Raw genomic sequence first — 16655 nt, forward strand, 5'->3', positions numbered from 1 at the left:
TTCCAAATATGTTCTAGAGAACTGGCCAGAAGGGAATGTGGGATATGGTACTATATAGAAAAGGGTTCAATAAATAAATATCAGATGCACAGGGTTTTTTTCTCAGAGCCAGTGGGAAATGTGGTGGTTTTTTCCATTAGAACATAGAAAGCTACCTTATACCAGGTCAGATTATTTGTCTATCCAGCCCACTATTGACTAGATGCCAGGGACTGAACCTGGGACCTTCTGCCTGCAAAGCACCTGCTCCACCACAGAGCCAAGGCCCCTCTATGTGTTGAAGAATACTATAGCCTGTTCTATTCTCTTTTTTTCTCTACAGGGGGTTTCCACTACCTGGTGGTCTTTTCACCATTCCCAACATCATGCCAAACCCAACTGTTTCATGAAGGACCCAGATATTGACATTCATCCCACAATTTTTTCTTTAGGAAAACCTCTCTCTTCAGAGGTAAGAAGCAATGGCAACCCCAGGATGCCGGGAGGAGATGGGTTTTTGGAACCCATAACTATAAAGGTTCAAAGGGGACAGCAGCTGCTTTGGTGGCCTGAGTTGACAATGTCTGTGTAGAGTTGGAATGTGATTCATCTGCACATACCAGCAGTATTTGATAACATCAGATTGCCAAATCCATCTGGAGACAACTGGGAGCACAGACTGACAATGGTTCTGGTCCTCTCAGATGAGTCAGTATCAGAGGATAGCACTGGGTGACTGACTGGCCACAGCTCTACAGCACAGGAGCTAACCTGTGGGGTATTACAAGGATTTATCTTGGGCCTCAGTACATTTTAACGTCTATATGCAATCAGTGGAGCACCTGCCTGGTAGTTTGAAGTGTGGTATCACCAATATGGGGATGACATTCACCTCCCTTTTTTTCAAATCCAGGAGCAGCAGTTCAGTCTCTGAAATGAGTATCATTCACCACTTGTAGGCTTCCTAGAAGTATCTAGTTGTCTAGTCTAATATCTAGTCTAGTCTGTTGTATCTAATCTAATATTGGAAACAAGATGCTCATCTAGATGGAACCTAGGTTTGATCCAGCAGGGCTTTAATTATGAACTTACACCTAATTGGACACCAGCAGGGGGCTTCAGTTAATCTCTTTCCTATTTGTGATATGCTTTGTATGATACTTCTTGAGAGTTGTTTGTTTCTTCTTTTTTCTCATTGGGGAAGTCGGACAGCAGCTTAGGAGTTAGCACATTGTCAATTTACTCCAAACCAGTGAACCAGTGAGAAATACAGAGTATCTCTATAGATTAGGGTTGCCAGGTTCAATCCCTGAGACTAATCCTGTATCTTTAGAAGAGAAAGTCAGCCAAGTGCAGGTGTTCTTGCAACCCTGTAATGGGAAAAACCACAAGGTGGAATTCTCCCTCCCGCCTGCAGAACTTTTAAAGATACAAAAGACCTCTTGGAGATACAGAAGACCTCTTGGTTGCCAGGCCTGGCCTCCAAGAGGTCTTCTGTATCTTTAAAAGTTCTGCAGGGGGAAGGGAGAATTCCACCTTGTGGTTTTTCCCATTACAGTGTTGCAAGAACACCTGCACTTGACTGACTTTCTCTTCTCCTAAAGATACAAGATCAGTCTCAGGGATTGAACCTGGCAACCCTACTATAGATATCCATAGCCACAGAGGCAGGGATGGGAGCCTGGAGAGGTATAGAAGGGACCCTGCCTAGAATGGGCACTCTCAGGCAGCAGTATGTTTCAAAGCTCTCTAAATGGAATGTAGATTCACGCGGAAGCTTCACACCAGAAATGTTACTCCATCAAGCTAGGCCTTAATGGTGCTAGCTGCACTTTCCCTCACTTTCTGTCGTATTTCATCTAGCCATCCATCTGACCACTTGGAGTCCATCTCTGACCATATAGCTTAGGGGTGGGAAATTTGTGGCCTTCCAGTTATTGTTAAACTCTAGTGCCCATTAACCCCAGCCAGCATGGCCAATGGTTAGGGGTGATGGGCGCTGTAATTTAACAACATCTAGAGGGCCACAGTTTCCCAGCCCTGATCTAGAGAACAGCCTCAAGTGGTGCCAAGAGTTTCCTCATCACTGTTTCAAAAAATGACAGCACTGCATGCAATAGATATGTTGCAAAAGGACAAAGAGTGTACTGTGCAGACACAAATATAAAAATAACATTGCCAAAGGCAACACCTACATACATATAGTTATGGAAACAAAAGAATTCATTGCAGCAGTCATGAAACAGCATGTGAATATGTAATTATGCTGTGATTTGGCAGTAATTAGAACTCATTTAAATACTTGCAGCACAATCCAGTGCTTGTCTTCTTTGAAATAAGCTTCATTGAGTTCAATGCGACTTACTAACGGCTGTGCAGACTTGTAGCCTGAGATATTTATTTTACATAGCTATAAACTGATAAAATATATTTATTTCATTGGGGGGTCAAGATAGAAGGTTGTTCTAGAGGTGCATTTCTGACAAAGCATAATTGTTTAATGGTTATTCATTTCTCATGACCTTCCTTTACCCCCTTTCTTTTGTAGCTAGGCCTGCAGAAGAAGAAGTACATGCCTTACAATTATCAGCACAAGTACTTTTTCATAAGTGAGTATTTTCACTGTTCTTCCATATCTCTTTGACCAACAACTACTTGTTAAATTCCCTGTCTCAAACTAAAAAAAAATAAAATCCTTCACCACATCACAAAGTCCTCTTACTCCCTTGGCCTTCATCTTTTCTAATTTACTTTATTTACTTTAAAAGAGAAGAATAATTATATACTGTAATATAAACAGCAGTAAATGTGGTGACAACTGCAAATGATCAAAGCATTGCAGAGAATGAAGGGGAGACAGATTCAGACAACCAGTTCAGCCTATGTTTAAGGGTGAAATGAGACGTTGCAGTGCTAAGACCTGTGTCTTTGCTCCTTATGCTAAACCTCTGTAAAGCAGTGGTAGAGGGGCATTTCATGCAAAGAGCTAGCAAGCAGGAGGTGATGAATGTTCCCTCTACAGCTGCATCACTATTTGCTTTTCTGTAACCAGAGTCATGATTATTGTTGCGTGCCTCCCCAGTCTCCAAGTGGTGAGATTTTAGGGGTCCCTGAACTCATCCAGGGTTTGGTTTCCTTTGGGAAGAATGTCAGCGGAGACTGTGGTGTCTTTGTGAAATATGGTTTGTTTATTTACAAACATTCCAACCTGAGCTTAGGATGGAGGGGTTCAAGGCATCAGTCCAATATCCAGCTTTTCCATCAGTGTTACAGGAGGCATCCTAAAGCCATAGGGCAGAGAGAGATAGCGTCTCTGCCTGCCTCCAGTTCCCAGCCTTTCTCAGAGACAACTCAAAACACAAGCCCCTCCTAGGCTCCAGGAGGGGGGGGGAGGCTTCTCTTTAAAAGTTTCAATAACAAAAGGATCTTCCTGGCCCATTCACCAGTTGCCAGACACCTGATAGACCCATTACAAACCTGGCCACTCTATTAGCTTAACAAAAGAAACTCATCTAGCTAGCAGAGCCAGCCCCACCCCCAAGGCACAGGATTCCAAATCAGAGGCTGGAAGGGGACCCACAGGAATCATCCATTCCAACCCCCAAACTCAGAACATTATATATAAGCCTGATCAGGAAAAAATTGGAAAGGGGGAATGATTACCGGAGGGGGGGGGAGTCAGTGGCAGAAGACTGACACCAGTGGAAGGGCTGTGGCTCAGTGGCAGAGCATCAGCTTTACATGCAGAAGGTGCTTCCACCACATTCTATGTAATGTGTAGACCAGCACTTTGGGAGTAAGGCTGTTGCATTTACTGGGACTTAACTCCCAAATAAACATGCACAGGTGTCAGGATTCACATTGGACCATAAAGTTGTCCGCTCACTAAGCAGAAGAAAAAAGCATTTCCCACTATTGTAGCACACTGAAGTGTACAACAGTAGTGACAGATGCTGTGCGTAGCTGAGCTGACCATTCAGACAGCCTAGGTGGCACAATTCAGTCTGCCATGTGATGGAGCAGTATAAAAATCTTGGAATTTGCATTCTTCTGACATGGGTAATTCCCCATGCATGAGAACAGTGTGCTCCTGAATCATCTGCCATATTGCATGGGATTGTGCGAATCCTGCTCATGCCCATTCTAAAGTGTCCCCCCCCAATAATAGAAGCCTAGCACCTCAAACAACTCCTGTCCAGTTGAAAACCAAAGCTGAGAATTGTTTTGTGCGTTGGTAGGAGATTTGACTAGATAACCTTTGAAGTCCTTCCAACTCTATGATTCTGTGAGGCTGAAACTCAACAGGGCATATCTCAAGCGTAGAGAAATGGTACAATCTCAATTTGCTTTACAGTCAGTGTGTGCAACTATGTGTCATTCGCATAGCAAACTCTGACTGCATTCCTCTAGTACCTACCATAAACTAGGACTACGGTCTGCAAGCACATGACGCAGGTACCTTGCTATAGCTAAGCCGGTCTGGATCTAACTGATGCTTGGATGGGAGTCTGCCTGGTTCAGCACCTTGAATTCTGTGGCAGAATTCCACAAACGAACAATAACTCTAAGATAAATAATATTTGGCTGAAGGCAAATATTTGCATAACTATTTTAGGATAAAAATGTTGTCTAATTGTTTGCAGAGACCTCCCTCTTTTTTCTCAGTTTTGGTGAAACCTTAAGTATGGGGAGATTGCTGTGGCACTTGTGGGTTCCCAGGGGACCCCTTTGTGTTTAAAAGAGTGATTTGATTTCATTTAACACCCCATCTTGTTTCCTTCTACAGCCCTGCCCTTTATCACAGTGCCAATGTTTAAAGCTTACTCGCTGTATTTCATGGTTCACCGCAAACTATGGAGGGTGAGTGTGCCTCGAATTATCTATAAACCATTCCAAACATTAAGATTCTTGCAGGGCTTTTTTATGCAAAGGTTACTAAGGACACAGTTTTGCCCCTCAAAGATGGTATTAAAATGGTTTTCAGGAACATACATTATCTATTTTGGTGGCACAAGCCAGCTTCGACACAAAAGATGGTGGGAATAACAGGCAGGATTTCTTTGGATTGTGTATAAAAGTGTAATTTGTACCACTGTTTGAAAATAATAAATAGTGCAAAGTGAAATAGAAGAAAGAGGATATATAGAGATCAAGAGCTTATCCGATGACTCTTAGCCCTATGACTCTTCCTTCCTTCCCTTGCAGGAGCCAAACCTTAATGATTCCTATATGGAGTCCTCACACAACAACGTTTTGGCCTGGTAGGCAAGATCATTATCTCCAACACACACACACACAGGCCAATTATGACAGGTGGTGGGACAACCCACCTGCCAATCACCTGATTTCATAATGATGTCAGAGTATTGGCATCTGTCAAAGTCCCTTGCGTAGCATATCCCAACAGATGGTTGTCAGGCAGTTTGGAAGAGCGCTTTGCACAGCAGTTCTAAAGGGCCCATCAATCAGCTGCTTGTTAGACATGTGGGAAGCACAGTGCAGTGAAACTTTGCAGGCACTATCAATTTTTATTTTATTTATTAATTTATTAGTCATTTTTCTTCATAAAAATGAACTCAAAGCGACATACAATAAAAAGATTAAAACCAATATAAAACTAACACAAATTTTAAAAAATGGATAAGATAGGGGAACAACTGACCTCCCAAAAGAGTCTGCAACATCAAAAAACCCTCCAAAAAATTAAGAGCTGAATGCCTGGGAGAAAAGGAATGTTTTTGCCTAAAGATAGATAATGTTGGCCCCAGGCATGCCTGTCTGGGGAGACAGTTCCATAAGTAGGGGGACCACCACTGAGAAGGCCCATTTCGTTTCACTATCCTCTGCACCTTCCTTGGAGGAGGCATACAAAGAAGGGCCTCAGAGGGTCTGGGTTGGTTCATATGGGAAGAGGTGGTTTTGAGGTACTAGGGTCCTGAGCCGTATAAGGCTTTATAGGTCAAAACTAGTAGTTGGAACTGAGCCCGGAAACTATTTGGTAGCCAGTGCAGTTGTGCCAGAGTTGGTGTTACGTGCTCGGACCTTCTTGTCCTGGTGAGCAATCTGAATTCTGCACCAACTGCAGTGTCTGAACTGTCTTCAAAGGCAACCCCATGTATAAAGCATTGCAGCAATCTAACCTAGAGGTTACCAGAGCATAGACACCAGAAGTCCGGCTATCCCTGTCCAGATAGGATTGTAACTGGGCCACTAACTGAAGCTCACCACTGAGGCCACTTGAGCCTCAAACGACAGTAATGGATCCAGAAGTAGCCCCAAGCTATGCACCTGTTCCTTCAGCGGGAATGTAACCCCATCAAGAGCAGGCCACATCCCCTCCATCTGGTCTAGACCACCCATTAACAGTGCCTCAGTCTTGCTCAGAGAGCCAGTGTGGTGTAGTGGTTAAGATGCTGGACTACAACCTGGGAGACCAGGGTTTGAATCCCCATACAGCCATGAAGCTCACTGGGTGACCTTGGGCCAGTCAGTGCCTCTCAGCCTCAGAGGAAGGCAATTGTAAACCCCCTCTGAATACCGCTTACCATTAAAACCCTATTCATAGGGTCGCCCATAAGTCAGAATTGACTTGAAGGCAGTCCATTTCCATTTTTTCCAGTTTTGTCTGGATTGAGTTTCTGTTTGTTTCATTTATATACCCCCCCCAATAACCAAAGCTCTCTGGGTGGTTTACAACAATTAAAAACATTAAAAACAAATATACAAATTTAAAAACACATTTTTAAAAAGCCATTTAAAAACACATGCTAGAATGCCTGGGAGAAGAGGAAAGTCTTGGTCTGGTGCCGAAAAGATAACAGTGTTGACGCCAGGCACTTCTTGTCAGGGAGATCATTCCATAATTTGGGGGCCACTACTGAGAAGGCCCTCTCCCTTGTTGCCAGTCTCCCAGCTTCCCTCGGAGTAGGCACCCGGAGGAGGGCCTTTGATGTTGAGTGTGGTGTACAGGTTGGTTTGTGTCGGGAGAGGCGTTCCATCAGGTATTGTGGTCCCAAGCTGTGCATTGGTTTTCATGCAGTCCATTACTGAGGCAAGACATCAGTCTAGCAGATCCACTGCCACACCTGGAGATGTAAAGGAGAGATAGAGTTGTGTGTCATCAGCATATTGCTGACAACATTACCAGATGACTCCCCTTGGCGGTTTCAAGTAGATATTAAATAGCATGGGGGATAAAATTGAACCCCGAGGAACCCCACAGTGAAGGCTCCATGGGGTCAAACAATACTCTTCAAGCACCACCCTCTGAATGTGACCGTCCAAGTAGGTCTGGAACTACTGCAAAGCAGTGCTATCCACCCCCAATCTGGACAGCCACTCTAGAAGACTATCATGGTCAATGGTATCAAAAACCACTGAGAGATCAAGGAGGATTAAAAGGAACACACTCCCCCTATCTCTCTCCCAACATAGTTCATCATACAGGGCGACCAAGGCACTTTCTGTGCCAAAACTGGGTCTAAACCCCAATTGAAATGAATCTAGGAAATTGGTTTCATCTAAGACAGCCTGGATCTGGCCTGCAACCACACACTCCAGAACCTTGCCCAAGAAGGGAATATAAGCAATTGGCTGATAATTATTCAGATTTTCTGGATCAAGGGAGGTTTTCTTAAGGAGTGGTCTTACCACCACCTCCTTTAGGCAAGTGGGAGCCACCCCCTCTCACAAGGAGGCATTAATCACCTCCCTGGCCCAGCTGGCCATCCCTTCCTTGCTAGTTTTTATCAGCCATGAAGGGCAAGGGTCAAGAGCACAAGTGCTTTCCTGAACTGAGCCAAGTGCCTTGCCACATCCTTGAGTCCTAACAACTGAAACTCATCCAATGCAACAAGACTAGACTGTGCCCTGGACACCTCATGAGATTCATCTGCTCTAATAGTGGAGTCAAGGGTGCGGCGGATGCAAGTAATTTTATCCTCAAAATGTTTTGCAAACAAGTCACAGCGAGCCACCACAGGTTCCACCGTCTCCTTTGGGCCAGATTGTAAAAGGCCCCATACTACCTGGAAGAGCTCTGCTGAATGACACAATGAGGATGCAATGGAGGCAGCAAAGTGCTTCATCTTTGCTACCTTCACGGCCATTAAGGAGCCTTGATAATGAGCACTTACTAGTGTTCAGTTGCATTCATCTGGAGTTTTTCTCCACTTGCATTCAAGCAGTCTCCAAACTTGTTTCATTGCCCTAAGCTCTGGTGTACATCAATTTATTTATTTATTTATTTATTGTATTTATATACCGCCCCATAGCCGAAGCTCTCTGGGCGGTTTACAATAACTAAAAACATTAAAAACAAATATACAAATTTAAAAACACATCTTTTAAAAACAATTTAAAACACAATTTAAAACAATTTAAAACACATCAAGGAGCCAACTGAGCTCTATAAAGTGGGAGAGGACGCTCAGGAGCAATTGTGTCAATAGCTCAGGCTATCTGGATATTCCAAGGATCAGCCAGGGCTTCTGCAGGAGCCCTAGTCATATTAGCTAGAAAAACCCCTAAAGCCATCTGGAAACCAGATGGGTCCATCATCCTGTGGGGGCAGACCATCCTAATGGATGGCAGTGCCAGCAAAGCCACTTTAAGCCCAGCCCAGCCTTTACATGTCCACCAACTGTTGTGTAAGGTGGATGGGCACGGCTTGCCCATAATGACCTGGTAAGCCAAATGGGGAGGCCTGCAGGCCAGAGTGCCCGCCCCCTGTACATACATACAGAGAGGTATACATACAGAGCAAGCCTGTAGATTTTGCGGCTCACCAAGCCAAGCACAACCCATTAGCCTTGCTTTGTAGCTTGCCAGGTCCTTGTCAACCCACCACCTACCCCCATTTTTGCAGTTCATGCAAAAAAACAGGAACTTGATCAAACTGTTGTTTGGTTACCATATACGACTGGAGGGCATTCAGCTTACTGGGACACAAATATTGAAGACAATCTAGGGAGAGCCCTTGTCATAGAATTCTGCCAATGTCACCAGCTGGGCAGGTGACATTGACCAGGCTCTCTATTTTTAGCATGAGGAGATGTGTACCATGTTTATTGGAAAAAGGAAGAACATACTCTTCCCAACCAGATTTTAAAGAAAAAGGGTCTGTAAATGGTGGGGGCATTGCTGCAGAGTAAAGGGGTAGATTTGCTGGTGTTTGCCAACCCCAAAAGGCTACATAAGCATTTCTGCCATTTCTCAGATGCAATGGGGAAGTGCTCAGTCTCAAGAGATTTTTAAAACAAGAGGAATAAAAAAATCATTAAAAGGATATCAAAAATGGCCATGGGGATGGAGTTCTTGCAAGTGATGTCATCAGCGACTTGTCACTATTTATTTTATTTTATTATCTATTACATTTATATTCCACCTTTCTGTCATCATGGAACCTAAGATGGCATGCATATGGTTCCCAGGGGGTCTCCTATCCAGTCACTGACCAGAACCAGACCTGCTTAGCTTCAGCAAGGTGGAGGCCTCAGGTGCCTTCAGACCATACCCTGGTGGACAAACCTATTAATTTCAGTTTCTCACTTTGTCAAAATTAATTTCAGTTTCCCTCATTTCTGCATCAGTTTGCATTTTTTAAAGTCCTCACAAAAATGTGTTACCATTTTACTGTGCATTTCTCCTAATATACACATTTTGTATGCAATGTTGCCTAATATAAACATTTTTGCAAGCAATTTCCCCTAATATATGTATTTTTATACTTATTTGTTGAACTGCATCACAAAATTCAGATAATTGTGAATTTCAAAAGGTAGCTGAGTTTCAGTTGATGTACTGTTTCAGAAAGTGGTTTAGCTCTCGTTTCAGCTTTGATACAGAGGTAGTTTAGATAGGATGTTAGAGATAAAATTATTCCTTTAAATAATTTGTCTTTCAATGCAAATTGAATCAACTTCCTCTCCCATCCCTAATGGCAAACCACCCTTCTCCACAAGCACATATCTCCAGCAAGTTCATGATCATGATCTAGGCGGAACTTTTGCACACAGTTCCTCATGTGTTCACTAACTAATCAAACCTCTAGAGAACTGCTCAGAAGAAATATCCCTTATATACCCAGTCAATCACTGCGCTCTGCAGGTGAGGGCCTCCTGCAGATACCATCTTATCAGGAGGTCCGTTCTGCACAATATAGGAAACGGACCTTTAGTGTGGCTGCACCTACCCTGTGGAATTCCCTCCCTTTGAATATTAGGCTGACACCATCTCTGCTATCTTTTCGGTGCCTTTTGAAGACTTTCCTCTTTCAACAAGCCTTTTAAAGTTGAGACCTATCCCAGTCTGCATCTGTGTCAGAATTGTTTAATATGTTGTTAATAATGTTTTTAACCCTTTTTAAGGTTGTTTTTTAAAAAATGTTTTTAATGCTGTTTTGTTTTAATGTATTTTAAGATCTATTTTTATGATTTTAAAGTGTTTTAGTGCTTTGTTTGCCGCCCTGGGCTCCTGCTGGGAGGAAGGGCGGATTATAAATTAATTAATTAAATAAATAAAAAATAAATATTCATCATGCTCTGAGTGGCTTCTTTCTCTCCACTCATCTTGAAAACAAAATGGAACTGTGATAGCATGAATTGGGCTTTGGTGTAGTTTAGGGGCATATGTCTGCATGGAGAGTTTAACACTAAGCCGGAACTCATGGGAAGAAATATCTCCCTGCAAGTAGGTTCCAGAGAGCTGTGCCAACTTTGAAGCTGCTTGGGAATAGAGGTTATGCTCCCTGAAGTGCAGATGGGCCATTGCAGACGCTGAATGGTTTTGAAGAGTCCAGAGTATCCATGATAAGATATGTGGGAACTGTGTTCATCCAGGTTTTATGTGTGTCTCTATACGAATCCACTCCTTTCTTTCTCTTTTACAGGAATTGGCATGTAGCATGACATATTTTGTCCGATTCTTTATTGTCTTTGGGCCCATATTTGGAACGAAGGGCGTTTTTGGATACCTTTTGCTGATCAAGTATGCCTCATCATATTACAGCACTCTGCTTGGTTTCCACTGTTCCCTCACTGTTGGGCCCTTCTCTTGTCTCATCTCAGAATTACCTCTTCCCACCCTTCCTGAGATTGCTATTAGGAGCCTCCCTTTCCCCCCCCCAACTGGAGCACACACATTCATCACTTGATAACTGTTGCATCAAGCGATGAGTTGTATGGGTGAATGAATTATCATAGATCACACCAAAAACAGGACTTCTCACTTCTTCTGATACCCCTCCAAATACAATGCTTCTTAACGGGGCAAGTCTGCTCATGTTCTGCTGCAAGCCATCAAGTGTAATCCAGAAGAGAGAAATCACATGATGTTCATGCACATATGAACCTACTCTATCATAGATTTCCTCTTTTAAAATCATATTTTGTTTTGTGTTGTTTGCATTGTCTTCATGTTTGTACTGAACCTGAGTACACTCTTCACTATTTTGAAAATGAAAGCAGTGGGTTGGATCCAGAATTCCACAAATGCAGTGGAATAGCCTAACAAATAAATATTGGATCAATGATTTGGGCCACTCTTCAGCTTTTGGCAGTGGCAGCTGATGCCCTCTAAAACTAGTGGGGCTGCTATGAGGTCACAGGGGTGTGGCCAACAAGGTTACAGGGGCGTGGCCTGGCCAAAGTCTGGTTTTCTTCCCATCCTCCTGCATTGAAAGATTTTGTGGGTGCTTAAACATTGCAGTTTTACAAACAGAATCTAAGGAAACTGAAAAGTGCCTTAATTTGATTTAGAAGGGATCCACAAAAGACAATAAAATTATTGATAAAACAAAATGAGCATTTATATTAGGGTTGCCAGGTTCAGGGCCTGAGACTGATCCTGTATCTTTAGGAGAAGAGAAAGTCAGCCAAGTGCAGGTGTTCTTGCAACACTATAATGAGAAAAACCACAAGGTGGAATTCTCCCTTTCCCCTGCACAACTTTTAAAGATACAGAAGACCTCTTGGTTGCCAGGCCTGGCCTTCAAGAGGTCTTCTGTATCTTTAAAAGTTGTGCAGAGGGGAGGGGGAATTCCACCTTGTGGTTTTTCCCATTACAGTGTTGCAAGAACACCTGCACTTGTCTGACTTTCTCTTCTCCTAAAGATACAGGATCAGTCTCAGGCCATGGACCTGGCAACCTTAATTGAATATGAATGTAAGGAACAGAGAAGGGACTGGGCTATAGGTTTGGTGGTTTAGGGTGGGCAATGCCCCACTCGCCCTTAGTGAGTGGGCTCCACTGGCTTTTGGGTTGGGTGTGCTTTGAGACCCTGACCTTTTTTAATTTCTATCTCTTAGCGTATTGGAGAGTATCATATTTACATGGATAACCCAAATGAACCATATTCCAATGTACATTGATCATGATAAGAATATGGACTGGTTCTCTACCCAGGTGAGAGATATCCTTCTTTTCATGCACGTGTGAACTAACCCAGGGAAAGAAAGTGAGTCATGCTAGATTCATTTAGAGTCATGAGATGAGATGGGTAGAAAATGTGGCTAAAAGTTGATAGCCAGTATAGAGCTTCCATGTGCAACCTTTCCTGAACACATGAAGTTCGACAAACCATTATTGTTTTATGGGTTTTAAATGGTAACATATATATCAGATTAGCAAAGCAGGTATGTTTTGGGCTCAGTTCATGACACTAGCACTGGCCAAATGAGAAGCTGGCTAAGGCAGAAATTATTTCGTACTCAGCATTTTTCACCAAGATCAGGCCATAATGTTTATTATTATTATTATTATTATTATTATTATTATTATTATTTACATTTGTATACCGCCCCATAGCCGAAGCTCTCTGGGCAGTTTACAACCATTAAAAACATTAAAAACAAATACACAAATATACAAATTTAAAAACACTTAAAAAAACAATTTAAAAACAATTTAGGAAGAGAGGTCTGTCATTCTGAGACAACCTGGCTTAGTTGGGAATAAGATCAGAGAGAGAGAAACCTTTGAATTACAGTCCAAAGGAAATGTTGCACAAATTGAAGGTGAAGCATCTTTTCAGAATTCACTTTTGACTTTCTGAATTTTGAAAACTTTACCAGTTTGCTTTTCAAATTTGACTTTGAGTGATATATTTTCCATAAGTTGTGATGATGAATGTTTAGGCAATATTTTTAAAAATGTAATGTACATTTTAAAAAGTCTGCCAAGATGTAGTATTTTTTTTAAACTACTGGACTACTGCAGGTGGGGAGGGGGAATGATAGAAGATAATATAAATTAGAATATTTGAATTTGAATACATTTGCTTGAGAATTTCCTCCCATGAGTCATTTCTGTTGTATTTGCCAGAGGGAACATGCAAGACCTCCATACTCATCCTTCCCTCCTTCCTTCCTTCCTTCCTTCCTTCTTTCCACCAGCTTCAAGCAACGTGCAATGTGAACCAATCGTTTTTCAATGACTGGGTAACAGGGCACCTGAATTTTCAAATTGAACACCAGTGAGTACAGATTTAGGGCTGTGGGAAAGATTCCTAAAGCCAACATTGAAAAAATCGACCCATGTGATGGGCAGATACTCTAGTGGAGAAGAAAAGGGGTCTGAAATTGCTTCCGTCTTTCTCTCTCTTTCTCTATGTAGCCTTTTCCCTACAATGCCTCGACACAACTTCTGGAAGGTGGCTCCTTTGGTAAAGTCTATGTGTGCCAAACATGGTATTGACTATCAATCCAAGCCGCTTTTTGCTGGCTTTGCAGATGTTGTGCAGTAAGTATCCGTTGGCAAGCTCTATCAAGGTAGGAAGAGAATGGGAATGGAGAAAGAACTCACCCTCCTACAATAAAAGATTAGGGAGAATTTACTCAAATATTTGCATCTCTCACTTCAGTGCTGAAAGCTCTGACGAAAAGATGCACACTAAACACGTGAAGCTGCCCATACTGAGCCAAACCATTTACAGAGAACAGTCCTCTATTTGAAGAGCTGCTCAGACTTAAGGACCCTGTTAAGAGAAAGTGAACAGGGAGTGGGGGTCTGTAGTTGCCCAACAACAGTTAGCACCTGGACTGAGACTGGGCAGGCATGCTGGTCAACTGGTCACAGTTCTCCCAACTATGGTGAGATAGATTTCTATTTAATTATAGTATTTCTAAGTGTGCATCTATGCATATGAAGTATGTGCAAATTTGATGCACATCTCTGCCCTTTTTTTTGTTCTTTTTAAGCTATGTATTTTCTTTTTCACTCACTCACTCATTTTGTTATGCAGTGTAAGTAACCTTCCAGTCCATCTAGACCAGGTGTGGGGAACCTTTAGCCCTCCAGATGTTGCTGAACATGCTTGCTGGGACTGATGGGAGGTATAGTTCAGCAACATCTGGAGGGCCAAAGGGTCCCCACTCCTGATCTAGACTAATACCATCTGTTCCAACCGGCAGCAGACCTCCAAACTCTCTATGATCCTTTAAAATTGGAGGTGTCAAGGGCTGAACAAGAGACCTTACGTGTGCACACACTATGTGCTCTACCACTGAGCTATGACTTCTCTCTCTTAAATCAGTTAACATCAGATAAAGCCAGTCCCTGCCCTCACCCCACCCCAGCTGGTTCCCATCCTATCATAACTCTGTCAGCAAAACAGCCGTGCAAGCTACAGTCCTGCTGTCAGAAAACATCTTGATTTCTTTCGAAGAATGTATGGACTGTTCCCATTATAACAGAGTAGCGCAGAGAGAACCAAAAACAAAACATAAATACAATTAAGATGACAATTCAAGATGATCAGTGGGCAATAACTAAAGAAAAAAATCATTCTGAAAAGGTTTGGGTAAATAAAAAAGTCTCCAGCATGCATCTAAAAAAGTGGGCCGTTGAGCATGCCATTATCTCTGACGCTGACGGAGGGGCAACAACACTGAAAGCCCTACTCCTGGTGATTGTAAGGCCAACAGGAAGAGCTCTTGGTACAAGCAGGAGGTGTGGAATACCAAGAAGAAGAAGCCTTCAGGTTGCAGAGGCAGTTGTCTTGGTTCACTGCTCTGAAGTCATTACTTTTGCCTCTGCTTTGTTTGAATCAAACATGCATACTTGCTATGTATCTTCTGTAACATCCAGTTAACTAGACTTGTTTTCCACTCTTTGCAGTTCCTTGAAGGATTCAGGGGAGACCTGGCTGAAAGCATATAATAATGGATAAGAACTATGCACTCCAAAAGTGATCATGATGAAGATGCAGCAAATTGGATTGAGATGGGCCTGGCCTGGCTTACTGGAATAGGAAATCTGAGGTTGGCCACAGGATGGACAGGATGGGACTTTGCTCTGGTCATGAGGGGTGGGGGTTCCTTCTTTCTTATGATACATAACTTTTCTATGAATATGAAAATTGCAAGGTGACATTTCCTGATTTCCCTTTCTGTAGATTGGGTAGCCAGATTTCTTGGCATTGTTCTTTACATTGATCACAGAGGCTTTAAGCCCATGGGGCCTGCATCTTTTCTTTCTGCTTATAAATCTCTTACTGTGGCCATGGAAATGAACCCTATCGCTCTTACTGTGGGGAGTGGGGGACAGACACTACACAGATTCTTTCTAATGTGGTGGCAAGAACTAAAGAGATCTACTAATGGGAAATGGAAAAAGAAAGCTGGAAATAAAGAAATCCCGTTTGGGTTTAGGGACAAGCCTAGAGAAAATAAACACAAAAGAAGAGCATGTGGGACAGTCCGTGAGGAGCAAACCACTGAGAAACCAAGCAGGAACAGAGAAATTGGACCATGTTGTATGGTGAGTGGGGCTTGCACTCGGAACAGACAATGTGATGCACCAGGGGTGCCTGCGGGGGCCAGTGTACTGCCGTTGTGCTCCTATGGAACCCATGGAAGGTCTCAGTAAATATACATTCAAGAATCCAGAATGTGCAAGAAACTGTATGGTCTTGTTGCTCAGTTCTTGTCTGCACTGCCTCAGGTTCTCCTACACTGAACACGCCCACCTTAAACATACCCAGATTTGATTCCGTGCCAGGATTGGATACACATGAATAGAGAAGTGCAAAGAACTTATCTCTGTGAGCAAGTGTTGTGGCTGATATGGGTGCCTTTTTCCCCTGGGTGGGGGCAACATACTCTTGGATTTGCAGCCATTCTGCAGTATGCCACACCCCATGGCAGCCATCTTGTGTTAGAACACCTTGTCATGGCAGCCATTTTGTGACTGGCACCTGGAGCACTTTTTCAAAATTCCAAAATTTTTCAAAATGTAGTCACTGGCCCAAGAAGACTGGCAGTCTCTATGATACACATCCTGTCTGTAGCTAGCTGATCTGTGGTTTTTAAATAGGGCCAGAGCCATCAGCTTACTTTGAAATAATCAGTGCAATCCTAGGCATACTTATTGAAAATCCCTTTATGTTTAGTGGGGTTTACTGCCAGGTGTATGCCCAGGATTGCAGCTTTAAGGTTGTGTTCTTAAGCACACTTACTAGGGAGAAAATCCCATTAACTTGGTGGGACTTACTTGTGAGTAAACAGGTTTGGGATTGTGCTGCACAACTTACACTATTATCACCACTGGTCACTACTTGGAGCTCTTCTAAAATGACAGTTTTGTCATTAACCTGGCCTTACATGATGAAATCAGAGTGCCAAAATTTGAGAATTTATGGGAAATAAAGCTATTCATTTTTGGTGGTGTTAGGTCCAAAC

General features: G+C 42.8%; 1 protein-coding gene across 2 annotated transcripts in view; it reads left to right on the plus strand.

The window, feature by feature from the left end:
* The window catches only part of LOC133390187 (acyl-CoA (8-3)-desaturase-like), a 29621-nt gene extending 13742 nt beyond the window's left edge, over window positions 1–15879 (plus strand). For both annotated transcript variants that reach the window (XM_061638241.1, XM_061638240.1), the window contains 8 exons: window positions 323–451; window positions 2528–2588; window positions 4766–4839; window positions 10868–10965; window positions 12285–12381; window positions 13371–13450; window positions 13591–13716; window positions 15094–15879. In XM_061638241.1, the coding sequence (XP_061494225.1) occupies window positions 323–451; window positions 2528–2588; window positions 4766–4839; window positions 10868–10965; window positions 12285–12381; window positions 13371–13450; window positions 13591–13716; window positions 15094–15145 (717 nt within the window). In that variant the 3' untranslated portion in view covers window positions 15146–15879. The remainder of the gene's footprint in view (window positions 1–322; window positions 452–2527; window positions 2589–4765; window positions 4840–10867; window positions 10966–12284; window positions 12382–13370; window positions 13451–13590; window positions 13717–15093) is intronic.
* The last annotated feature ends 776 nt before the right edge of the window (window positions 15880–16655 follow it).

Source organism: Rhineura floridana, chromosome 8 (assembly GCF_030035675.1).
Source record: "Rhineura floridana isolate rRhiFlo1 chromosome 8, rRhiFlo1.hap2, whole genome shotgun sequence".
Classification (NCBI taxonomy): Eukaryota; Metazoa; Chordata; class Lepidosauria; order Squamata; family Rhineuridae; genus Rhineura; species Rhineura floridana.